Here is a 26,976-nt window from a genome sequence, read left to right as displayed (position 1 = left end):
TGGATCTTATCAAAACTTGTCTAACTCACAATGCACGTTCTAAGCAGCAACGGTGGTATCTTATTTTGTACAGACAGACAAGGTGGGAAAAGTAACATCTTTTGTTGGACCAGCTTCTAGTGGTACAAGAGAAAAGCTTTTGAGCTCCAGAGTGCTCTTTTGTAGAGTGCCAAACCCACCAGTGTTGGAAGCTACCTAGTCGGGACTTTCCAGTGAAGTCACACTCCTGCACAACTATCCAATATGCACAGTTGCGACCCCATTGCAGAGATGAAGCCAAGTCCCCTTCACACTGTATGGCTGGAAGACGTTAATGCATACAGCCAGTGTGTGTAGGCCTGAACAGAAGGCAAGAAAGTTCTAAACAGCCCTTCCCCTTCAGCAGTTGTTTGTGGCCCTCTCAAGCACTTTGCTCACTTCATTCTGAGGAATCTCAACTGAGGATGCTCAGTATTCAAAACTGAGGTTTAGTACAAAAAACTGGAAGCAGCTCTTGGGGGACAAACTGAAAGGGAAGCCGAAAGAGTTAGTGCAGGCGACATTTAAAGGTTATTCTTCCCCTTACTGTCATTAAAATGGAAAGGGAAGGGAATAACTTTAAGCCTTTTCCACCTACTGATTTCTTGCCTCCTAGAAATTGTTTTGAAAAGTGAATAATGAGCACCCAAAAATTGTCACCTGGAATCACAAGAGGCCATAATGAGTTTCATCACTAGATTGCTAGTAACATTTTGACTGCCATTTACTGAAAGCACCTGACAAATCAGTGGAATTGTTCATGCCACGAGGCATTTTCTAGTCAAACCAGAAGAACACTGAGAGGATGTGTTTCTCTTTAGTAATGAAATAATTTATTATCTAACAGTCGAACAATACAGAAGTATACATATACACAGCAAGGTCTTCTAAAACATGTAGTTTCTAAAAATGCATGTGCTAACTGTAATAAAAAGCACCATTATATGGTCTTGACACAGGATTCATAATGTGGTGGTATTTACATTAGGAACTTAACATCTGGAAACAGAATTCATATTCTCCCATCTGCTTGCTCCTCTGTTTAGTCCATTTACTATTTGGAAGACTGCCAAAAATAAAACTGATGGTTCAACAGCAGCGTTGCTAAGAGCACCAACTTGAGAAAAGGAGATAGGCAAGTTTGGTTCTTTTATCAATTTGGAAGAAAAAAACAACACAAATAGAACTGGTCAAAACCCCACATCATTTAAGGTTTGGGCACTTTAGAAGATATAGGTACTTATAATTTTATTATTTTTTTTGCAGTCATACAGCAGCTATTCAGCCAACAGCAGCTAGGTAGAGCTGCCCTTCACCTGAACAACATGGTACAAAAAACCTTCTTCCAAATAAATAAAAACGAGGGATCAAGTTTATTACAACCCAGATTTAAAAAAAACTGGCTATAGCATAGAGACATTTGAATGCTAGATGACTATTTGGGGCTGGAATTTTTTGGTGATTTCTTCCATACCACAGAGGTGTCTACTCAGCTAGCTATTCACACAGCTGTCGCATGTTTCAGTAATGCTTGGGACCGAGGTACCTGTTTCTACTAATAGACAGTATAAACAACTTGCAGACCAAGCAGCAATAAAAAAAAGCAACAGAATATACACTTTCAGGGGAGCAGATACATAGCCTGGCAAAAGCAGAATTCTTCCCAATACATTACAGTGTCAAAACCTGAAATTTGTTAAAAAAAGGGGCAAAAGAACTCAAAGCTTGAATGTATTGCTAGATAGTATTTCAGATGCCTGTTTCATCTAGTTCACACACTTTGAACGAGCAAGGGAAAAAGCCACCATACATTATAACATAAGGCTCTCTCTTGGCTAGGATGGTAAGCCTAATGCACAGATTTATAGCTCTGGAGTGACATCAGATATAGGGCTCTCTTTGTTTTCAGAGCCGATAGAGAGCTGTAGTGGGTTTGGGACCGGGAGAGAGAAGTGCCTTATTAGAGAACAAAGTGCTAGTGTGGCAATTGGCAGACCATGGCCTGTTAACGTCCAGAGCTCTAAAAAGTGTTTCAGATCATCTTAAGATGTTGTGAAGTTAGTGGCACCTACAGTGCTGCTCAAAAAAGTGCTCTTTGAATTTTCATCATAAATTGGTATTAGCAATGACCCTGGAAATTCACAAGATGTGACTATCAGCACCATGAAGAGTTGAAAGCTCTGCTTTGTAGAAGAAATTAGATTCTGGGTGCTCAACACTCAGGAAAACAAGTTCAATAGGTATAAACAGTACTTTAAAGATGTTTAAGACAGACCATCATTAACACATAAGTTACTGTAATTTTTCTTCTCTGCTCTGATTATTAAGTGCAAGAGTTTCTGATTTCTCTTCCAATTGAGCATGTGCTTGGTTTCACCATTTTCACTGAAACTTAGTTACTGATGGCAGTATTTTTTAATCTGCCCTTTTAAACAAGAAAAAGTGTGTTTTACATTCACACACCCCTGTGCAACTATCAATCGTAAACTTGGAATATACGAGTAGTCCCTCACTCCCTTAACAATCTACAATTTTTATTTTCTGCAGCTTATTAGTAATAATGCTGGTGGATCAGTGAATTCGAGGAAAAGGCTGGCAAAACAGAGAAAAATGCTACCATTTCAGCAGCCTTGGAAGTAGACTTAGCTGCCTGAGGCTTGGGCTTGTTGACTAGCAAAGAGGACCAGAGAGATTTGAAGCTGCCAAGGATGGTCCTAGCCAACACAAAAGTGGCCTTGGAGCCCACAGTAGCAAAATTTACTGCACCTGCCTAGAGTTTTGGAAAAGACACCACGTATACCCTTGTGTCAGTTTTGACATTAGTGCATCATTTTCAAAGTTCAACATTTTCTATGCCATCAAAATTGAGAGGACCACATCCAAACAGTGCAAAGGTCAAATAATTACTGTTTTATATAGGGACAAAACACTCAATATTTCACCAAAGGGGAAAAAAAAAGAAAAGAATGTAGTTAACTCAAAGGCACAACAATTAAAAAACACATTACGCTGAAGCCTTAAGACTCAGTATTTCTAAATTAAAAAAAACAAAACAAAACACATACAAAATACACAATTTAATATTTCAAATATACTCCTCCGACACTTTCCAAATATCTAAAGTTACTTTGCTACCTTTTTAAAGGTAGCAATATCTGCAACTCTAGGTTTGGTTTTGTGAGGCAGTTTACGCAACACTTATTTGAAGGAGGGAAAAGCAAGAGGTTTCAAGCAAAAACATATTGAGCAAAGGACCTCAAAGTGCAGATATTCAACATTTTTTCTTGTTTACAGGTTTTGAGCTAGCTCTCTGAAGATTCTCTGCTTGTACTCAGGAAGCAGGCTTACAAATGCAAAAGGCATACAAGTTTTAGTTCAGTGCAAATCTGCTGGACATCTGAAAATTCCAGCTGTTTAAAAAAAAAAATTTCCTTTTTTCTTTTTTTTAAACATAGCACACATAAAGAGAATATACTTTGGAGATTTTTAGCAATCCACTAGCCTCATTTCCCATCTTTTCTTTTTTTAAAGAGTTCAAATTATCCAAAAATAGCTTGAGAATATTTTAAGGAAACATATCTAAATTTTATATAGTTTGCTCATTTGCACTTTACAGAGTGTCTTAGTGCTTTTGGCAGCTTGACTAGTTCAGTCTCATGAACTGCATTTTTAAAAAGACTGCAGGCAAGTGTGAAAGCCCACTTTTGTTGACCATCACTATATAAGCTACATAGCCCTTTTATATAATGAAATCGCTCAGTTGGATATTAGGGCTTCTCTGGTCACGTTGTACCAGCTGGTTGTATTATCAGAATCAAATATTGAATATTCATTGTGAAGAGTTTGCCAAGTGGGCAGAATATAAAGACCTTAAAATGTTTCGAGGAAAGAGGACTGAAGAAATGTCTCTCTCTCTTTATATACATATATTTCCTCTCTCTGTTAGCAGACCTCTACATACAAAGTTTCCAGAACATCTACAAAAGCACAAAGGCATAAGAATGTATCTCCATTACATTAATTTTATATAAAATGAATAAATACTATTTATAGATCATGTGTATTATGTACATTTACATGTGCTCTATTTAGCTTAAATGAATATGTTGCAAGGTTGAAAACCATATTTTTTGGGGAAATTATTAAGGTTTAGGCTGGCAACAAAATCTTTCATGAGCCAGTTTTAGAGTGCCTTATAATTCAACCCAGTGAGGAAGTGCTTTAATGCTAATAGCACTTCACTGAATAATTGTAGTAAGGTAGTATTAGCAACATCCTGCAAAATGTGCCCAATCACTGACACCCAAGCTTACTACAGCTAGCTTCATCACTCAGTTATTGCTAAAATTTGTAGTAAAACAGATTTGAGGAGGACCAAGCATTGCTTATAGAAACAAATGAGGCATAATTATTTTTGTGCTAAAGGGATTGAGATAATCTTTGTTCATCTCTCTGAGGTAGAAAAGAATTGTCCCAGAGATGAGAAGCAAGAACAAACTTCTAGGAAAACTTGCCTAGAACAGTAATATGCAGCTGTAATGCAGTGAGGTCATAATAAATTGCACTAGAGAAATAGTACCATTTGGGTTTAGGTATTAAAGAAACTGGGATGTGCAAGGCTGAAGACATCCTATCAAGATATCTGCAAGAGGTGAAGCAGCATATCCGTGTTGCCAAGGTCTTGCAGCCCAATCCTGTGAGGTGATGATTGCCTACAATCTTCCAAGAACTACTCAGAACATCCCAAAATTGGTCCCACTGTCCTGCGCTAGTCAAAATTCCCACTGTCATTTGCTGGCTGCTAATCTGAGATAGAGTTCAATGGGGTTACCCTTGAAAGTAAAGGCTGCAAATATACAGCCCTTTGAACTTTAAGTCAATGGGAACTTTGAATGAGTTAGGTCAAGAGGACTGGGTCAGGTGGTAATACAGCTACACTACTAAAAATGCAATAGCCATAATAAATAGGAGTAAGTTTCCAAAACAAGTTTCAGATTTTGCTACACAATTCTCACAGGTATCAGAGACAGGACAGATAAAATGCTCCACCCTCTACTTTTGAAAGTTTAGTCCACCCATTTCCAGATCTGTACTATGAGGAAGTTGGGTTCCCCTTTCAGATTGTTGATCAAACAAAGTTATGTTTAGCCACTAGTTCTGGATATTAGATACATTATGTTGCTAAGCAAAGAAAAGGTAGGTCTAGAATACTAGACAATAACATCAAGGCAAAAAAAAAAAAAGATGGGGGGGTTAGCTCTCTATTACTGCTAAAATACTCTTGGGTACTTCAAAATTTGGTTGGAATGTACAGTCTCACAGAGATGAGTTTACTGACAGAAAGAGAAGCTAGTGGATGCAATCAGACGTGTGCTCCAGATACTCTTGGGTACTTCAAAATTTGGTTGGAATGTACAGTCTCACAGAGATGAGTTTACTGACAGAAAGAGAAGCTAGTGGATGCAATCAGACGTGTGCTCCAGAGAGTAGCTTATAACCCACAACCCTATGCACTGTTTCAGGACTTAGGCAAAGCTGATTTTGCTAATGTTGGTGGTACATTAAATTTACGTGCAAGAGAATTGTGGGACGGTCCAATATACTACCTAATAAGATCCAACAGGGAAACGGCAATGGATGGAACAGCTACTGAGTTACTTCTTATAGATTGAGACAAGGCTTGTGATTGTTCTGCAGCTTTAATCTCTTAATGCCAGAGCTGGAATAGCCCTCATCACTACAGATGCTCTGCATGCTTCCTCTTTCATCCGAATCACTAGGACTGCTGCTGCTCCAGTCTAGGTCTCCCATTAAATAGTCTGTGCTTTCGACATCCACATCAATTTCTTCTGTAAGCAAAAGAAAGTAGTGTTGGAACAACCTGATAAAGCATTTTAAGGTTTCAGCTACAAGTAAAGATATTCTTAGCCAACTGAGGTGACTTACCTCTGTCAGAATCTGAACGCTCTGAAGAAACAGTAGATCCTATACTGTCCATTCTTATTCTTTCTATGCCCAGCTTCTCCAGTTGCCTTTCCAGATGCCGTTGTTCTCGCTGCAATTGATCTATTTGGTGTACTGCTTTTCTATCATAGTCTTCAAGCTTCTGTGGGTTAAAAGGCATTGTTAGTTCTTCTGGACATTATGGACTAAGGCCAACGTTTACAAGTTCAGACACTTAAGCAAGTGGCCTAATTTTCAGACATGGGTGCTCAGCACCTTTGAAAGACAGCGTCACTTAGGCACCTAACTATGGCTCTTTGTGACTGATGACAGGTACTTGCGTTTGAATCTAGGTCAGCATGTTCTACACATTTTAAGAATATGTATTAGAGGTAGTTATGAACCAAAGAAAATTTTAAAAGGAAAAAACAATTGAAGCACATCGCTCAAGTGAAAATATATCTGCTTTATTACACCCTTAATTGTGCTGTCAAGAGTTTCAGACTTGCTAAAGGTTTGAGGTTTGTGCTGCCATCTGTACACAGAGCATCATTCTGTGCTGTTATATGCACTGTGAGCATCTCTACTCATCTCAACCAAACAAGACTTTGGTCACCAATAAAGGCGATTGCCAGTTAAAGCTGTTTTCAAAACCAACACTAAAGGTGAAGTTATTTCAAATGCCTCACAGACCAAATGCACATTTGCTTATCCAGAGCAGGAACCCTTTGAACTCTCAAGACAACTCATCTCTCCCCTCCCCTTAACCCCATCTTACACATCACAGTACACTGGAAGTAAACAGAATTCATTAGAATTTACAGAAGCAGACTTTTCCTATTTACTTGGACAGTGGGAAAGAAACGAAGTTCGGGTGTTCTCATGGAGTGGCCACAACAGGGGAAGGTTTTTTCCTGCTGGGCTTTGGTGCAGAAGCCAGATCTCACAGGGCACTCTTAAGAGGTTAGGATTGAGCTATCGCTGGATTACAATTATCTAATGGCTACATGGGGATGTGTATAAATAATGCTTCCCTCTCAAAATTGTTTTTACGCAATTATCTGGCAGTGTCTCAATCCTATTAATATACATTCCAAGTCTTTGATAGCTAGCTATTTGTAATCAGACTGACGCCAACCAAGTCCCTCAGTGCCACCCCCTTTATCTTCCACTTAACAATACTATGTACTCTAAAAATATTTGATATTGCTAAGGAAAGATATCAAAACCATACAATTGAAAGTTAAATATTTGTCTTAAAAAAAAAAGCTACTGAACAGTACAAATATTAAGACAAACTCTTTGGGTCACAGATTTTATATTTGTACAATGCCCAACTGTATGAAGGTCCCAACTCAGGCCTCTGGATGCTACAGTAATGTGTCTGAGAAGTAACATTAAAATCATGTCCACAGATAATTGTGATGAGAAAAAATTTGTATACAAGGACAGAGTTTTGATTTATAATAGCCTGAGTCCACAGCTGAGCCCGTCAGCCAGTTTAACCATGTTAGCATCTCTGAAAAATGTTAATCAACTAGCATCTAAGTTACAGCATCACAATTAGCTTAGAAATCAAAGCCTTTTCTTCCTGTCAGGATGCTATTGTAAAGCTAATATTGTTATATCTTAACTCTTGGCTATATAAGAGATATTTCTTCCTTTAAACAGTAAGGTCTTCAGGTATGCAATTCATACTGATTCCATGTTTCAGTGTGTATCAGTGTTTTCCTTGAGACAAATCACAACATCGGGAAACTGATGTTTCTCAATAAAAGTATAACCCCCACCCCAACAACTTTAAAAATACTTATCCTTATAAGGTCAGAATAAAGGCTGATCTTAGCATCTGAATCAAGATCAAAGGGTTTCTACTGTCCATAACGCTGAAACTTTCGAACCCTCTTGGGAACTTTTTCTCCCATCTCTTCACTGGCAGGAGCATAGAACTTCACCTTGCTACTTTAAGCACTGACCAGTTCAGCTACAGCTGGTGGTAAGAAGCAGTCCACCCAGCAGACACTTCTTTTTAGACCCCCCGGAGAGACAGAAATTAAGTTAAAAACTTCTAGACAGATCTGATCTTCACTGATTGTGTCAAAGCATCAGCAGGAAATTATTTAGGGGAACAATCACTGTTACTTTCATCCCTATGCCATTTTAGTCATATGTTTAAAGATTACTTCTCTTGTTTGCAGGAGACACTTCAGAAGGACTAAGGAACTGGTCCTGAAGCAGGATTTTATCCACAATTTATTGTCAAGCAATAGTTTTTACAGCACTTTATTCAGTAATGCTTGGCGTGCTCATTTACATGATTAAACTAGCATGAACTCACCTTTATGTGCAATTTAGCTTTTGTTAGTAAACTCAGTGTAGTATGTCTGTTGGATTCAGGCCCAAGTGGTACCAGCCCTTTCAGCTTCTCCAGACACAACCGCAGATGAGCACGTCTGTAAAATCCAAAGTTCATACATCATGCTAAATATTCATTCTGTGGTCAACAGCAACTAGGCAGGATTAGGCAACATTCAAGAGTACCTCAACTGCAAGCAGCTATGGCAAATATAACAATCGTAAATAATACAATTGGTGACAATATCAGTTGGTAATTGAGGTTGGAAGAATAAGGATATCCATTACTTTCTATTTTTGGAAGATGAATAGTGCATCCTGGCATAATTTCAGATGCATTTTCTCCCTTAGAGCTGTACTATGATGCACTAGCATTCCAGAAACAGAGGTACAAGGGCTTGGAAGAAAATAAGTGACAATTACACTGAGAATATTAAGCAGCAGGGGGACAAGCTGGAGAAAAATTTCAACATACAACTCATACCAATGACCATCTCAGTGCATATTAAAATGCAAGAACCACATCAGTCATTAAGGTGGTATGATTAAAAATGAAAACAGGAAGAGCAACATCACATTGCACATCATGTAAAGCCCAATATATGTCAATAATGTTTTCCCTCAATCAGCACTCAAGCGGTATGTAATTTCCCTATCCTTCTGTAGACTAACTACTGTGACCACCTACTGCAGGTGCTACCATGTGAGGTAAAGCAGGTACACATCACCTTATTCAACACAATCTGTTCCTTGAGTATTTCTAGCTACATCCACTGCTGGTTAGGAAGACCTGGCAAATCGTCCTAGATCTGACACAGCTTACACTGGTAAAAGAAGGCTTTTGCTGCCATAGTTTATCCTAGTTCCCTGAATAACATTAATTATTGGCAAAAGTCCTTTTGTCAATATAAGCTGAATCTACACTAGTGTTTTTGCTGGCATAGGTATGTCAATTAGAGGTATGACTCCCCTCCCTCTCTCCCCCCAAATGTAGCTATGCTGGCAAAACTTCTAAGTTTAGACCTGATCAAACATTTCTCATGAAAATCTATAATTCTGCTTTTGTGGACCTTTCCCTTTCTGCACCATTTACTACAACAGGTTGTTTATGTCCCCATGTTTTAGCTCAGTGGTTTGAGCATTGGCCTGCTAAGCCCAGGGTTGCGAGTTCAATCCTTGAGGGGGCCATTTAGGGATCTGGGGCAAAAATCTGTCTGGGGATTGGTCCTGCTTTGAGCAGGGGGTTGGACTAGATGACTTCCTGAGGTCCTTTCCAACCCTGATATTCTATGATTCTATGTCAGTGAACAGATAAATTCAACAAACAATAATGATGATCCTACAGAATAAGACAGGTTTTAATGTTAAGGGGAATAGTCTTTTATATCAGAAATGGCTACTCTCAGCTACAAGAGATGTCTTCACAGTATCCACTTGCTATACCCAGTATGCAGTACTTTGAAATAAGTTTTAAGAAAAGCAACAGTTTGAAAGACTGGTTTGAGGTATTTGTTGAGCTAATATTTGATTAAGATAGTTATGCTTTCCCATCTTATTAGAAAAGCCTTTCAATTCTGAAATGTTCAACAGTGCAAAAAAGAGTCCACCAAACTGACAGAGCCCCACTTTTAGTTACTATATAGGGAGTACTAATACATAAGAATGTTCGTGCTGGGTCAGACCAAAAAGTCCATCTAGCCCCATATCCTGTCTTCCAACAGTGGTCAAAGCCAGATGCAACAGAGGGAACAAATAGAACAATTAATCATGAAGTAAGATCCCCTGTCACCCATTCCCAGCTTCTGGTGAACAGAGGCTAGGGACATCATCCCTGCCCATACTGGCTAATGGCCATTGATGGACTCTATCCTCCATGAATTTATCTAGTTCTTTTCTGAACCCTGTTATAGTCTTGGCTCTCAGCATCCTCTAGCAAAGAGTTTCACAGGTTTACTGTGCGTTGCGTGAAGAAATCCTTCCTTGTGTTTGTTTTAAACCTGCTGCCTATTAATTTCATTTGGTGACCTCTAGTTCGTGTGTTATAAGAGGGAGTAAGTTAATACTTCCTTATTTACTTTCTCCATACCTGCCATGATTTTATAGACCTCAATCATATCTCCCCTTAGTCATCTCTTTTCCAAGTTGAAAAGTCCCAGTCTTATTAATCTCTCCTCATACAGGAGCTGTTCCATACCCCTAATAATTTTTGTTGCCCTTTTCTGAACTTTTTCCAATATATATTTTTTGAGCTGGTGCAACCATATCTGCACGCAGTATTCAAGATGTGGGCACACCATGGATTTATATAGAGGCAATATGATATTTTCTGTCTTCTTATCTATGCCATTCTTAATGATTCCAAACATTGTTGGCTTTTTTGACTGCTACTGCACATTGAGTGGATGTTTTCAGAGCACTATCCACAATGACTCCAAGCTCTCTTTCTTGAGTGGTAACAGCTAATTTAGACCTCATCATTTTATATGTATAGTTGGGATTCTGTTGTCCAAAATTCATTACTTTGCATTTATCAACACTGAATTTCCAGATTATTTATGAATATGTTGACTAGTACTGGTCCGAGTACGGACCCCCTGGAGGCACCACTATTTACATCTCTTCATTTTGTAAAGTGTTTTACATTGGCTCTCTGGTGGTAGTATAGATCAGCCTTTTGCTGCGTTGTGCAGGAGGCAGTGTAAAGTATATTCTTAAAACCAAAGGTATCTTAAAAATAACCTGTGAATAGCCGGATAAAAAGACTGAACAAGAAACAGCACTATGAGTGTGGTCTTCTGAATTACAATCCAAGGTTTGTAAGTCAGCAAAGGGTTAACAGCACTTCAAATACAGACCTGACCATTAAGTATTAACCTTACATTTAAGGTAAAAAGTATTGACTGATGAGTGTTTTGGTCACCATGCTTTAGAGAAACTAGACATTTCACACAACATTCATTTTGTTGGAATAATGTCCTGGCTCCAGTCTTCCCTCTAATTAGTAGACATCTAAGTTCCAGTCACAGTTCAGCTCTGCCACGCATGCATAGGACCTTGGGCCAGTGACTTAGGCCTGGTTTTCAGCAGTGTCAAGCACCCACTGGTCCCAATGTTTTTCATAGGAGTTATGGGTACTCAGCATCTCCGGGGGGGAAAGAAGCCAAGCCCTTTATTGTCTCGCCACACATCCAAGGCAGAGTTAAGCCAAAGTTGAGAGCTTTTGAAAAATCCCACCCATAGGGTATGTTTACACTGCAATAAGACACCTGCAGCGAGCCCTAGTCAGCTGACTAGGTCTCAAAGGGCCAGGCTGCAGGGCTGTAAAATTGTAATGAGGACCTGGGACTTGGGCTCCAGCCTCATCCCTGGGACACTCCCCTTTTGTGGGGTCCCAGAGCCAAGTCTCCAGCCCACAGAAGCTTAATGATGCCTTATGCATTTGGTTAGAAGGAGATTTGAAACTAGTGTTGTCAAGGGTGACATCAACTGCAACTGAAGGCTTATCTGACACTGCTTCTTGGGTGCACCAACTATTTTCAAACTTCACCCTGTCATGTTAATTCCATTGACAACTGTAGCTCCTCTAATGTAGCATGTCAATATTACACAGCTGTAAACTCTAAATGCACCTTTACAAATGTTTCCTATGCCTACCTTTGTTTATTTCCCATTAGCCAGTTTCAGATCAATTGCTCTGGTGTATGCATCTCCATTCATAAACAAGCCATTTAGTTAAGCTGCATTCTCATCAAAGCTATGCTACAGTAATCAACTTCCACTATAGGAGTTCTCTAGCACTTTGACAGTGGCTGGAAGTCCATATATATAGGGTACACTGTTTAGTCTGATTCTTGCACATAGGCAAATGCCCAGTTGCTTTCATACAGCAGGCATGTGGATGACAATATGCAGAGCTAGTTGTTTAGATACTAAAGGAAATGGCTTCATTAGGATATTGGGAGTGAGGATAGTTTCAAGACAGGTGAGTTTCAATACTATTCAAATGCTTCTGTTGATCTGACATTTAGGTCACACTATTTGGCAGTGGTTGCAACATAACCTGTCTTTGAAATGTCTAATTGTCATAAGAAGTTCAAATTGAGATGTTGCAATTATCTGCATATCTTGCTCTAAGCACACTACAAGTTAAACATCATTTGCACTGTAGTTCTGAAAGCATTTTATGTAAGCAAACAGAGTGGATAATCTTTACTCCTAGGGTAAATCCAATGAGGGGGCTCAGTGATGAATCCCCGCTTAACACTGTTTGCAACTTCAAAATAAGATCTCCTACCTTCAGAACAGACTTATCCAAACTGCCTTAATGGAGTTACACAAGAACTGGCTGCAGTACCTTATTTTAGAGGTATTACAACTATGGTCCACAATACTTAAGTGAGAGACTGTAGCAGGCATCAGGTTAATTTCAAAGTCACTTGTTAGATGTTAAACCCTTAACATTAGGGAGTTTGCACACACTGTACAACAGCAAGTGAGATTCCTAGAAATCTAGAATGTCACTCTGCATGACCCTTGATTTTCCAGCTCCAGCTTCTACTTTACTTAAGCAGATTTATGCTTAAAACTTCTTTTAAAGCATATTCCAGCCTAATTTTTACTGAGTGACAATACAACTGCAGTTTTTAGATTAGACAAAATTCTCCCATTGGCAAAGCCTAATTCCTCAATTAATAAAGTTTGCTGTCAGAGACAACTGATCTTTCAAGTCCACTGTAATGGAAGTAATCAGATTCCTTACATTAAGGATAATGCTTAACAACGAGCCTAATTTTCATCTTAGATGTGATGTGGTATGTATCTAACCAGAATTTGGCCCCAACTATCAAGTTAAACTGGTTCTTGCACTATTCAAGTTCCAAACAGATAACCAATGTTGACTACAAAACTAGTACTTCTGAACATCTGCAAAGTCCTAACAGCTTGAGATTAACTCTTTGTGTACAGAAATGTTGGAGCCACTTTAAAGTCTTCATAAGGCATCTAAGTGGTTAACTTTTGAGACTAGTGGCAGTTAAAAAGTCTTAGATATCAAAATATTTTGTTTCATTCCTACATGTACAACAATGGTAGAACAACAATTTTATTTAGAAAGAGAATATATTGCAAAGAAATACACTGGTTGTTTTCCTAATCACTTTTTTGATAAGAGCTTAAAATAAAAGACACTTGCTGTACTTCATTGTTTGGACAATATAAACGGGATTTCAATACAGCTATGGTGTAGTTGCTACTGCAGAGTAAGCAGGAGAGATGCAATGCATTCAGTAGTTTTTAAAAGCATTTTTTCTTTAGTTTCTCAGGTTATCAAGTGATAATTTTGTGACTCTGGAAAGTAACCACCCAAAAGCTTACACTGAACTCTGACAGAGCTAGCTAATGAGACATCTGCAATTTACATCTTGTAATAGATCATAAAAAAAGCCATATAACTACTATGGTAGCCTGGGGTTTCCCACTAATGGGAGTGTCATGCCATTTTCTTTTCCCAAACTACCAGGTTACTTATAGAAGCACCACCAAACACAAGGATACCTCACTTTACAACTGTAAGTGTTCATACACAAAAGCCCTTCTCCCAGCCCCCTTCCTCCCTGCAAGAAGTATGCAGACTGAGCCAAAAGAGCTGAAAATAAACTTTAAGCCCTCTTATGAAGTTCTCCAATTTTCAAGTGTTATAGTCTTAAAAACCATGTTCCTGTGTCTTGACTGCAAAGTACATTTACCAAGATACGGGGTAAAAGGGAAGACTTAATGATGCCACAACCTCGTCAAAACAGCCAACAAAAAACAGGTTAAATTCTGTGTAGTGCTAAGGACACAAACAGTGCAGTAGTTGATCAGATAAGTGGTCTATCTAGACCTATGTACCCTGACAGAAGGTGACCAGAACCAGAAGCTTCAAGAAAAAGTCCAAGAAACACTGCTCAGGGTACCATTCCGCCCCCCTCAAAACAAAACCAAGAACTTCAATAAAACTGAACTCTTAGATTTAGAGACTGCTCAGAGAATCAGTCCTGCCTGCGGATGTACCTTGCATGTCCCCCTGATATTACTGCTTCATTGAAAGGAGGATCTGGACAATCCCAGTGGGGCATGCAGGGGAATGGAATAGAAGTTAGTGCAAATACTTAATGAATCCTACAAACTCACCTGTTCTTTTCCATTTCATTGTGTGTTGACCTGAAAGATAAACAAGGAATTAGTTATTTAATGGTTGTCAGTTGCAGAAAGTACATGCACTGTGATTAAGAGTATCAATGCAACAGTTTTTGTAACCATTCACTGCAAGAGCTGCAAGCCACTAATGCACTTCAGAGAAAGCTCCTAGCTACCCATGGGGACAGCAAAAAGGTTGGAGGCAATCAGGACAAAGTTAAAAAGTGTGGAGCACCACAGTATGGGTTTTCTGCCAGCAAAATGGCAATATAAGCCCAGAAAGAGCTGCAAAGCCAAGTGCATGATGGTGGTGCAAACAAAAAATGTGGTTATCTTAGCATAAGAAGAGAAAGGCAAATTGCCCCATCTTAACACTATTTGACATCTAATCAATTAAGTGTAGTTTCAGACATGCCCCTGAGTGCATTGCCAACTGGTGGTTTGGGGAGGATTTTTAAGTATTTCTCTCCCTGTTGCTGTGCAAAAGATTCACATCATGTGAGAAGCCAACTTTATATGTAAACTCCTATAAGATGCAAAGTAAGAAAAAAAACCCTGAAGAGATGGAGAAAAGTTGCCTGAATTTTGTTACTCTTAGGTGGTATTTGTAATTCTTGCCTGAAAACACTGTTATATGATTTGTGTCTTTAAGAGTTATATTGCATAATAAAATATGGTTTTAAACAGCACCTTTAACATCAGATATCCCAAAATAATGAGGTAAATACCATAACACAACAATAATTAAACACTAGCAGACAAGTGCTTAGACAGTCTGGACACCACAACCTAATATAGAGGAGCCTTAACTTTTATTCAGATGCATCTGAAGAAGTGGGATGTTCTACTCACAAAAGCTTTTGCCCAAATAAATCTGCAATTCTTTAAGGTGCCACTGGATTCCTCATTAACTTTTATTGAATTCTTAACTTCTGCTTCCAGCTTTTCATAAAGGATGGCACCTTGAACAGTGCAGCAATGAGCATGAACCCGAGATTAGATCCCATGGCCTATGGATACCAATGAGTGATACCAATTGAACCATGTGACGTGTACACTATTCAATCACTAAGTCACCAGCTTTGCAGAGAATTCTTTCCTGAAGATCAGGTATGTGAACACAGGATATCTGTAGAAAACTTTTCCAGAAGCTAATGACTATAATGCTTTTCATTTTTAAATGGAAGAATGACATATTAAATTTAAGGCTGTAGTCTAGATTGGTATTATATTGTTTTGCAAATAATTCAGAAGTTTTTCCTTCTCCCCCAGCAAGATTTTAGGGAAACGATAAGAAAAACAAAAAATAACTATTGCAGGGTTTTCTTATAAATAAGAGGACCCAGAATAACTAAAGAGACTTAAAATTTTCAAGTTACCATTGACTTAATGTTGAAATGAGGCCTCCTAATACATGCACATATGCTCATGACAAATCTCCTACAATTACTCTTTAAAGCTTTAAATGAAGCCTGTTATCATTCAGGGATAGCATTACTGTGTGACAGAAAACCTGAGGGAAAAGCCACAACCATGATAAAGGAATGTATATATCTGAAGCCTTCCATCCTGTGCCCGAGCCAGTTTTCCCAACTGTGTTTTCTAGAGCAGTGGTCTCCAAAGTGGGGTGCACGCAAGATGATCCATTGGGGGGGTGTGGCAGGAGAAGCACTGTTGGGCGTGGGGGAGAAAAAGGGCGGCCGGAGGAAACCAGTGAGCGGGGAAGCCTCCCCTCTGCAGGCAGGGCCACCCGGAACACAGGGGCTTTAGGGCCCTGGGCTAAGGGGGCCCTGGCCTGCAGCTCTAAAACCTATTTTGGAATGCGGCCCTGAATCCTCCGACCCCTAGAGGAGCAGGGGCAGCCGCACAGCCAGAGGCTGGAAAGAAGCGGCGCTTTCCCCTTCAAAGCTGGCTGGAGAGAAGTGGCTGCTTCTCTCCAGCAGCTGGCTGTGTGGCTACCCCTGCTCCTCCTGAGTCCTCCGGCCCATGCTCACAGGGCTGCATTCCAAAAAGGGCTTTAGAGCTGCACCCCTGTGTTCCAAGAATCGTGGCGATGGGGGCAGTGCCACGCTGCGCAGAGCCACCTGCACACTCCCTGCACCAAACAGGAGCTGCCCCAGGTAAGTGGTCTGCACCTCCTCCTGCCTGCCCCAGCCCTGAGCCCCTTTCTGCACCCTAACTCCCTCCCAGACCCCACACCTCACCTTCAGCCCCCTCCCACACCCTAGCCCAGACCTTCGAATTGCTGTATCACAAAGTGTTAAACCAAGATTTTCAGAAATAATGAAGAATATTCACTCACATTGCTCTCACTAAAAAATAATATTTTTTTTTGTGAGAGCAAAAAGGTTTTTTGTACTGTTAAATAAATTAAGCAGATTTTATTGTTAAATAACCAATGCTAGGAACTTATACTTTGAGGTCACTGCAAATTATATTTTTGGTATTTTTACTCGATTGCAATTTCTCATAGAAACTTCATTCATAGTATTTCAAAATAGCTTGATCTTTGTTTGGTAAGTTATTCCCCCCTTCCCCCTGTTTTTTAATGACATTAATTTTAACATGGCTCCATTTGTTTACTTTCAGATTGCATTATTTAAAGTGATCTGTTCTGAAATGCAAACATTTAGCTTCGAAACAAGTTTAAAAAAAAGTCACAAGGTATTTTGATTTTCATTAAGAATGAAAGGTCCATATTTCTTAGCAGATCATTTAAATGGATGCACATTAGTCTGACATGTAACGGAGACACAAGTTCCCCTGCTAGGGCACCGGTAAATGGCTGAAAGAGAGGACAGATATATTTTTGATTCTACCAGTCCCTCCTCCCCCGACTCTTCTGGATAAAACCAGAGAAACAAAGAAGTTTGAGCCCTTCCTCACCTCCCAATTATGACTGCCTGAGTCCAAGACATTATAATGAACTTGTAGTTTACTAGTGGGCTGTTGTGTCATAAATAGGACATATCAATTCAATACTGTTTCCAAAAGTTACAGATGTCTGTTACAAGACTAGTTTGTTAATGGAATACATCCTCTCTGGACTCAACTGTGTCCAGGAACACTTTACGAATGGTAAGTTTTGTATTAAAAAATATAGTTCTATTAGCTAGTGAATTCTATTTTTACAACATAAACCCTAAGGTGGATAGTTTGCACATTACCATGTAGACAAGATTCTCAGCTCTTACTGATAAACATTAGTTTCTTGTACTTGGAATGTATTCAGATAATTTGTATCTGAAGTGGTTTTAAAGGCTGAGCATAATAACTTCAAGAGATGTCAGTGTTTTGTTTATCAGTTTCAAAGCAACATTGATAGCAATCAATTTCTGTGTTCAGAACTCCAAATGAACAGAGACCATTTACAGGAAGTTAATACAGAGAAGAGCACAGTAACCAAACCTGCACTAGCTAAATGGTATCCAAAAGGGAAAGAAAGAGACAGTCTCTCTAATTGGCTACAGGAGCCACTGCCACATTTTTGTGAATAGCAATGTTGCAGAATTTCCATTCCAAAGATGCAGGCTTAACCACGCTTATGGCACAGAGACAAGTCTGCAGACCTAGCATAAAATGCCAACCTTAAACTCAATATAAAAAGATATCCTCACCTCTCTTCACCTCTCCCTGACAAACATACAGACCATTTATTGTCCAGTATCAGCTAACAATCATACTGGTCACACAGACCTATTTATTACTATACTACTGTTAATATCAATCGCATTTTAGAATTTAAATGCAGAATTTGAGCATGCAACTAGGATTACTTCTGAACTTTGATCTTTTAATGAACATCTGTTCCATTACAGATACAGGACAATGGAGGCACCAATTTCCATATAAACTCAGTATTAACTCATTGTTATGTAGGCCAGATAAGTTATTCTTGCTACGCTAAGACACTGCCACAATCAGTGTTAAAGGGAAACTGTCAGCGTGTACTCTAACCATCTCTAAACAAACAAAAAAAATGGAAGTAGCTTCAGGTATTATACATGCCCTGGGGGCCACTTGCCAAACTGTGTTTTACAATCAGATGTTCCTATTTAACATACGCCTTTTTCCCCATTGCAGTGAAAGTTTCACACAAGCAGGAGATAGAAGACCTAATCTGCCCGCCACTGAAGTCAGGTAGGCCTTAAAAGACTGCACAGACTGAATTTGACTATAGACAGAGCTGTCCAACAGAGTCATTGCCCATCTCTATGCCCCTGCCCAATAACATTTCAGCTATTGTAATATTAGGTATTACTTTAACCAAAGATAGATTTTGTCTTAATTAAAAAGTTTAAAGGGACACTGCCAACGAAAGAATCAAACGGTTTAAAACAAGGAGTCATTTCACATTTCCTAATGAAACAGGAAATATTTAGTCCCTAGACAGAACAGCTAAAAACAGGCCAGGTTCACCCACAAGGTATTTAGAGATGAATTTGCCCACACTACTGTCTCTCTATTGTACTATTTCTCCAATCATTATGATTTGATCTTTACGACACTTAATGTGTACATAATAAAGAGCTCACTCTCCAATGCCAACACTGCACACCTTTCAATACACTATTCCTGCAGGTCAGTTACAAAGTTGAGCTTTACAATCTTAACTATTAAAATGAATTGTAATTACAGAATTCTGTGAAACAGGCTGAAAAAAAAATGGGGATTACATTTTCACTAGATACATTAAGTAGCAGATCAGCTCTTGCACTGTCAACCTCCATTTCTGAAGGATTTCTAGTGTACTCAGCTGCAAAAATCTCTCTCTCAGAAAAAAAGGACATACAAAATCTTGGCCCAGATGGTTTAAAAAACAAGAGGGGGAGGGGGCAAGCATTTGTAACATCCTTCAGACATCTTTCTGTACTTCAATAAATCAAACCCCTAAAATTTCTTGAAATTTGAGAGGCCTTCCACCTGCATTGTGAAATATGTCCTTCTTAGTACAGAGATACAAAGGAGTTATCAGGACTATTAGACTTTTCTCTACCACTGGTCAATATACGTTCCGTATTAGACATGCATTGAAATGATAGTCTACAGCCCAAGTAAGATTCTAAACATTGAGGTTGGGACACAAACCCAAGTTCAAAGTTCACACTGAAATTCCATCCTCCTTTTGCTATGCTGTACCTAAATATTGCAGCACATATGGTGCACATCACATACTGAGCTTAGGCCACTAACCATAGTAAAAACAGGGTGAGTCAAGGACAGAGCTTTAACTGTGAACTTTCTGACTTCTATGAGTCTCCGTCACAGCACAAGCATTACCTAAAAGGTAGCAGTTTGCATTTATACATACTACTACTAAGTAGAGGGAGTTGCAGGTACATAAACCAAGACCGAAACTTCAGTTTTAACCTGCAAGTCTTTAGGACCTACAAATCTTCACTAAAAAAAGGCTTGCAGAAGTTGCTTATCCAATTTAAAGTTCAACAGCTTGGACTAAAATGAATTTGGACGGATTAAATCTCAGCAAAACATCTCCAGTACTGGGTGATTTAGCATTTTTAGCTGCCCCAAGAGCAAGATGTATATTAAATCAAAGATTAATAATCTGTAGCAAATCTCTAGATGGATTTCAGGATGAACAATAAATAAATCAGGCTGTCAAACAAAAGTGGCACTGGAAGCAAGATTTAATCAAAGTGTCAAACTAGAACCATGTCACTTTCTGCACTCAGTCATATAAATTTAGGTTTAGTTAAGAATTCCTGCACAAACACTTGAAGTGAAATATAAAATTTTAGAAATTTTGAATTTAGCATTGCACATAAATCTTGATTTAAAGATAAGGCTCCTTCAATTTTCACATTAGCTTTAGAAAAAACATTTCTATCATGTCGCATGGCAAAATTCCACATAAGTTTTCTGAGAAAAAAAAATCAACTACAGCAAAAAATGAGTTTCTGTTCTTTAGAGGTTTCCCTAGAAAGTAACTAGTGTCAAAATGTTTGACTATGTTCATGTATTACTGTAGTTAAACATGCACACAATAGTTAAATGTATACACACCTAGTTCAGTAAGAAATATTATAAATTTTACCTTTGAGTGTCCATGCTCTAGTTGAAAAGTTTCATTTCACTGACATAAAAAGATATCTGAATAGGTGTGTTAAAAAATACTTCTGTTTTCTTGAATTGCCAAAGCCAAAGTTTGGGCCAAATTTGACAGAGGCATTACAATATATTCCCTTTATTATAAACCACATCATGCCTCATTTTATTTTTAAATGGTTTTCACTGAAACTAAATAGGACATAACCCATCAGTATTTGCAATCAAACATTTAACCACTGTGTTAATGCAGAAAAGCCTAAATCAGGGATAGGCAACCTATGGCACAGGTGCCGAAGGCGGCACGCAAGCTGATTTTCAGTGGCACTCACACTGCCTGGGTCCTGGCCACTGGTCTGAGGGTTCTGCATTTTAATTTAATTTTAAATGAAGCTTCTTAAACTTTTAAAAAAAACCTTAATTACTTTACATATAACAATAGTTTAGTTATATATTATAGATTTCTAGAAAGAGACCTCCTAAAAATGTTAAAAATGTATGACTGGCATGCGAAACCTTAAATCAGAGTGAATAAATGAAGACGCGGCACAGCACTTCTGAAAGATTGCCGACCCCTAGCCTAAATATACAGTTGACTGAAAGCAAAGGTGAAACTGACTAGTACCTTTCCTTTCCCATGTTAAAGACAGAAGTAAAAAGCCTAAATAAGTTACTAAATGGAATGTTTTAAAAATTGGAGTTGTTAACACAAAGACTTTGTCAAGCGAGGAAAAAAAACAGACTGACAAAAACAACTTTAATTAAAAATACCATGTATGATGGTGAGGTATAAGTCAAAAGACACACAGTTCTGTGACAATGTTGGCTATAATCATACTAGAAATGGCAGAATTTTGCACTACAAGCTTCTGCATAAGTCAGACCACACACACACACAGATGTAAATACCATATATTTGCCCTTACCTGCTACTACTGCTGTTTTTCTTGGACTTGCTTCTCCGTTTTAAGGCATCTCTGTCCTTGTTATTGTAGGGTAACATAGAGGCATAGCCATGTTCGGCTTCTAAAAAAAAACAAAAACAAAAAAAAACAGGATTTCACTGGATCACGAAGTTAGCCTAAAACAAACACAGACATCCAGGAGTATTTGGGGGTGGGAGGAGAACATATTTGAAAGGCCAAAGGTGGAAATCAATAAAATTAATTCCTTATCTTCAGATGAACACCACACACTGCCTTACACAAAACCCTCTAGTCCAGGCAATCCATTGTTTCCAACAGGGGGATGCAAGCCCACGCCATACATGGGGGAAAACCACAGAGGGCAAGCAACATGGATTTTGAAGTGGGGATCTGGAAGATGGGTCCCTTTCTCCCCATTCCATACATGGGAATCTCCAGAACACGTTTCTTGGAGGGAACACCCCTCCATGGAAGGATCTACACAAAAAGCCAGGGCGTTTGTGCGTGGTGGGATTATGTCCCAGGAGTTGTAATGTGCGCCTGGGAGTAAGGATCTTTCCACACCCCAAGATGGACGATTGGGGGAGCAGAGCGGATGGGGGAGGGGGACTGGGGTGGGCCCCGAGGTGCAGGGGGAACAGCAGCCGGGCTAAGGAAGGGAGAGCCGGTGCTGGCTCCTCTCGGGGCGGGCGCGGGAGCCAGCGCCAATGGGCACCGCTCGGGAGAAGGGGCTGCGCGCCTGGGCTGGGATCCTGGCTCTTTTCGGTGCCGCTTTTTGCCGACGACGGGTGGGGGAAGCGGTGGCGCAGGCCGCTGGCTCCCCGGGGTGGGGGTCTTCGGTCAGCACCCCCCCGCAGGGGATAGCTGGGCGCAGGGGAGGCCCTTCTCCTGGGAGCTGGTCCCTGGACCCTCTCTCCCCGGGCGGGGGACGGGGGCAGGAGAGTGAGCGGGGGGGGGGGGGTGGACGGACGAAACCAGGCCCCGGTCTCTCCTATGGGGGGCAGTCGGGGGGGCTAAGTGGGGGGTACCCCGTATCTCCTACGGGGGGGCAGGCCCGGGGGGAGTACCCCGTATCTCCTACGGGGGGGGACTGGGATCTATAGGGGGGGTCAGTACCCCGCTCTCTCCCGCGGCGGGAGCCCCCCGCTGTCCCCGAGGAAGAGGTGGGACCCCGCGGCCAGGCCCCAGGGGAGGGGCGGGCGGACGGGCTGGCTGCAGTCTCCGGGGGCTGGTACCTCGCTCTCTCCGCTCTAGGTACTCGGCCGCCTCCAGCAGCATCTGGATGTTCACACAGACCCGGGTCGCCGCCGCCATCTTACACCACCGCCGGGGCCCTGCGCTCGCCCTGCCGCGGAGCCTCACGAAGCAGCAGCTGCAACAGCCGGTCTCCACAGCCCGAATGTTTATCCTCCTCCCTTCTGCTCCGCTCTGACAGACCCCGGGCAACCAACCCCCCCCCCCCCCCGCAACCCAACCCACTGGCCTCTGCCAGCGCGGCGCTCACTGGATACCCAGAGACAAGTTCCGGCCTCTCATTGGTCAGCTCATATAAAGGCCTGCCTCTTTCTATTATCCTGGCCTATGATTGGTCTTTTTGTCCATATTCCCGCCTCCTCATTATAGGCCCGCCTCTTTTCTTTGATTGGCCCAGTAGCCTTAGATCCCGGCCCCATCCCTTAGCTACCTTTTAATTGGCCAATTCTAAGGAAGCACCCCCCTTTGCGCGGCCAAAAGGACAACTGCTCTAACGGCTCCGCCCCCTCTCCGCTTCGGAAGTTACGATTGGCTAGAATTTTCAGGGTTCCTCCCCACCTATTCTTCTCCAATAAAATAAGCCAAAAATGCCCACCCCTTCCCTCCGTTTCTTACCTCTGATTGGTCAAGCCTTCCCAAAGGCCCTCCCTCTATTGTGTCAGGCTCCCCCTTCGCAGCTTCAACGGTCCGTCCAGCCGCCCACTGGCTGCTTCCAACGGAACAAACCAATCAGCGAGCAGGAAGGCCAAAGAGGCGGGGACAAGGCCCCTGAGGCCAGGTGACAGGCTTTGGAGCCTAACAATGCAAGGAGGGTGCAAGGACCAGGAAATTCCAAGGGGCAAAAAGGGGTGCAAGGGGAGAAGAAAAGGAGGAATGCAGGGAGGGGTGCAAGTGGGGAGGGAAGGGGGAGTGCAGGGAGGGGTGAAAAGGGCTGGATTTGAGGGGGCAGAGAGGGATACAAGGTGGAGATAGTATAAGAGATAGGGAATATAGAAGGAAGATGGATAGCCCAGGTGGCTGGATGCAGTGGGGGATATAGCTGCAGACATGTGCAGTGGAACACTGATGATTAGACAAAACCAAAGGCTACCCAAAAAACAAAACAAACAAGCTATCCCCATCCTTTTTCAACAGAGCTTCACAGGACGCCTGTGGGAGGGCTTTGGCATGATGTTTTGCAAGGCTTTAGTGCATCCCTCCCTTTCTATTATTCTCTAGGTATAGATCAGGAACTCCCATCATTTGTGCATTGCTAGCACTAGCCCTACAGGTTTTTTTTTTGTTTGTTTGTTTTTTAAAGAACTGGTTGTCTATGCTGCTTCTCCTTGCCCTGTACTGTGCTGAACGCCAATACTACCTGCTTCATGCTCATGGGCACAAAGTCAGACCCACTCTTGGGAAGGGCTGCTTCAAACACTCCTGTCATAACTGGCGAGAATGCAAAGCTGAATTATGCTGCTAAAGGTGCATACAGTAGAACAGGACATGATAGGCACGGAAAAGGCTCCAACTTAGTAAATTCATTCAAACAATTAGCACACACTGATTGTCAGACCAGCCTCCCAAGAAATCACCTGTTACTGGGTTGCAACTTGGCCCTAAAGGATTCCTCTGGCATGAACCCTGACATATAAATATAAACAGTAGTTCAATCATTTAACTGACAACATAATAAAACATAGATTGCTGTGCATGCTTTGTTTCCATTCTTGTAAATCAAGCCATGTCCTATCATATCATGACTTCTTGTACAAAGGAAACACATAAACAACTTTTACATGATCAGAAGTTACTTGCAGGTGTTCTCTTGCCTACAGCATTCAGACAAGAGGGCTAACACTTGCCTCACTGACCATAACCTCCACATGTAAATGAGGGACAACTACATTTCAGATCCATTTTTAAAGCAGCAATCAGTAAATGGAGCCATAAAAAGCAACCACAGAAAATAGCATTCAGATGAAGCACCAGAGAAAGGCAGGTTACCTCTGCTCTTTTCAAAGACTAGGGGGAACCTTCAACAAACAAAGACCGTCAATTTCCTATTCCCTAACACCAGGGAACAGCATGTTTGATGTTGCTGCAAACAGCTGAACTACCATTAAGTCACACTTAAATACTGTTTAAAGCAAACACATCTGCACAAAAACTTACTATGCCTGCCTTTTCTCCTTTCCTGCTTGCTAGCCTCCACTTTTCCTCCTATTTAAGCTTAGTGTCTTGGTCTTTTTCAGTGTCTGTATTGCCTCCAGACTCATTTTGCTATTTTTCCATCTATTTCAAATATTTGCTAACCCCACAAAATGGTCTTTTCTAATTGTGCCTCTCTCCCCTCACCTATTCTTAGGGGTTTTTTTTCTTTTCCCTTGTGTATCTCAGCCTGTTACCCCCTTGTCTTCATTGATTGATTAAAAACCAGTCATTAACAAGTGTCTGGTTGTCCCGGAACAAGCTTAATTCCAGGTTGTCCTGGAACATGTCCTGGTTTTAAGATGAATTCTTCACCTGCTCATCTAAACCTGGAAGGTGACTGGTGCCTGAGGGATTCCATACCAGTGCAGAAACAAAAGCTCCTAGTCCAGCACTAACTTATCTTCTCTATGCATTAGAATCACGTGATGCTTCTCTGGGAGATCATTGTCCTGCATGTCTCACTGGGGTGTGGACTAGGACTAAAGCAACTCCAGCAGTCCATCCATAATCAATCAGTTAAGGATTTAAGGTAGTAATACTCTATTTCACATCCCGTTAACCTGACATGGCTCAGGCAGCCAGAGGGAATTTATTGGAGGTCAGCAAAAAAAAGGCCTCTGCCCAGCTTTCCGCTATATTATGCTAATCAAGACTTCTGGTAGGATAAAGCCTTGGAATAAAGACACTGCCCTCACCTCTAGGCTGCTTTTATCTTTGTCATAGGCCCAGTAGAAAACTGGAATACTGCCTGAGATTAAGAATTAGGCATGAGCTTTAACAGAACATCTTCATCTCTACTGTGGTTGTGTTTTGGGGTGGGGGAATATGATCATCCTCATGTAAAACAGAATCTTCCAAATGGGAAAAAAATTCAAAAGCCAGCACAAATTATGTTAGAGATTTAGCTTTTCTACAGGCTTTAGCTGAACACCTGAAACTTATTTGTGCCTTTAAAAATCTTCTTTCTCCTCATCTAATGACTAGCAGTTCTACACTGCAGGCGGTCAGTTTCCCCAGTCTTCTGTCATATGCAGTACGATCTTTATTCACTGTTTTAAACAGGCTCTGGCCTACCTTTATTTATGGGTTCTGCCTGCCCAATTTCAGATAGCAAGTCTCCATTGCCAAGGTTCAGATTGTGCTTGGCCTGAGTGTTTTCTGCCTGCGTGGCATATTAGCATCCTGCTAGTGTTGGGTCCCTACATTTATTTGTGTGGGCTGAATAAATCCTAATGCTATTCTAGGTCATTGCAGGGTTGCACATGTGACTTTAATCTGGATTGTTCCCCCTCTCAGATTAGTTGGGGGAAAGGAAAATATAAAATCATGTTTTGCTTGTCAATGGTCATGGAGGCTACAGGAAAAGATGTGATAAAATGTGAAGGCTGAAGTAGTGGAGCAGCTTTAGGAAAGGATCTCAATTGCCAAGGCATGAATACTGAGCTTGATTAAAAAAGAAAACAGGTCATCTAAGGCAAAGGCCATTTGCTAGCCACGTCTTGGATGTTAAAAGGTACATGTATGCAAGAGATTTTAACTATTTGCATCATCTGAAAGTTATCAAACTTCTGATCAGACATTCCCAAAACCTCAGTCCACAAGAGGTTTAGGATCAGATGCTGGTGGTTCAGAGACAGCAGACTGGTCCCATAGACATACTGGAGAGAGGAGATGAAGAGCAATATAGAACACGATTAATATTTTTCAAGGAATGACAAACACTACTTACTGAACGAGGAAGAGCTAAAAATACACGCAGCACTTTTCAAATGTTCCTTTGCCATGTAAGTAACAATGGCATTTGCCACAGGGACGTTATGCAATCATGAATGGGAGAGGTGTACATGATTGTGAATGGGAACAGAGGTGTTCATTAGGCACTTTATGTCAAATGGGCATGTGGTCTACACTATGAATAAGTTTTAACCTACCTCTTGAAATCATCCACTGCATGTGCTGCCACCTGCTGGTATGTGTGTGAAATGGAACCGCAAATAAACCATGGCATTTGGAAAAGGTTGTTTATAAAAATAATCTAGATGCA

At 40.8% G+C, this 26,976-nt stretch overlaps 1 protein-coding gene across 1 annotated transcript; it reads right to left on the bottom strand.

The window, feature by feature from the left end:
* Positions 1 to 833: 833 nt before the first annotated feature.
* On the bottom strand, positions 834 to 26,904 carry MXD1 (MAX dimerization protein 1). The gene is made up of 6 exons (XM_030551937.1): positions 22,721 to 26,904; positions 21,486 to 21,585; positions 14,488 to 14,517; positions 8,300 to 8,414; positions 5,965 to 6,124; positions 834 to 5,867 (listed from the first exon to the last, which is right to left on the bottom strand). The coding sequence occupies exons 1-6, from the start codon at positions 22,797 to 22,799 to the stop codon at positions 5,680 to 5,682; spliced, it is 672 nt and encodes a 223-aa protein (XP_030407797.1). The 5' UTR covers positions 22,800 to 26,904; the 3' UTR covers positions 834 to 5,679.
* Positions 26,905 to 26,976: the final 72 nt, after the last annotated feature.

This window comes from Gopherus evgoodei, chromosome 2 (genome assembly GCF_007399415.2).
Source record: "Gopherus evgoodei ecotype Sinaloan lineage chromosome 2, rGopEvg1_v1.p, whole genome shotgun sequence".
Lineage (NCBI taxonomy): Eukaryota > Metazoa > Chordata > Testudines > Testudinidae > Gopherus > Gopherus evgoodei.
Note: the sequence above shows the minus strand (reverse complement) of the source record. Positions and strands in the feature narration are given on the sequence as shown.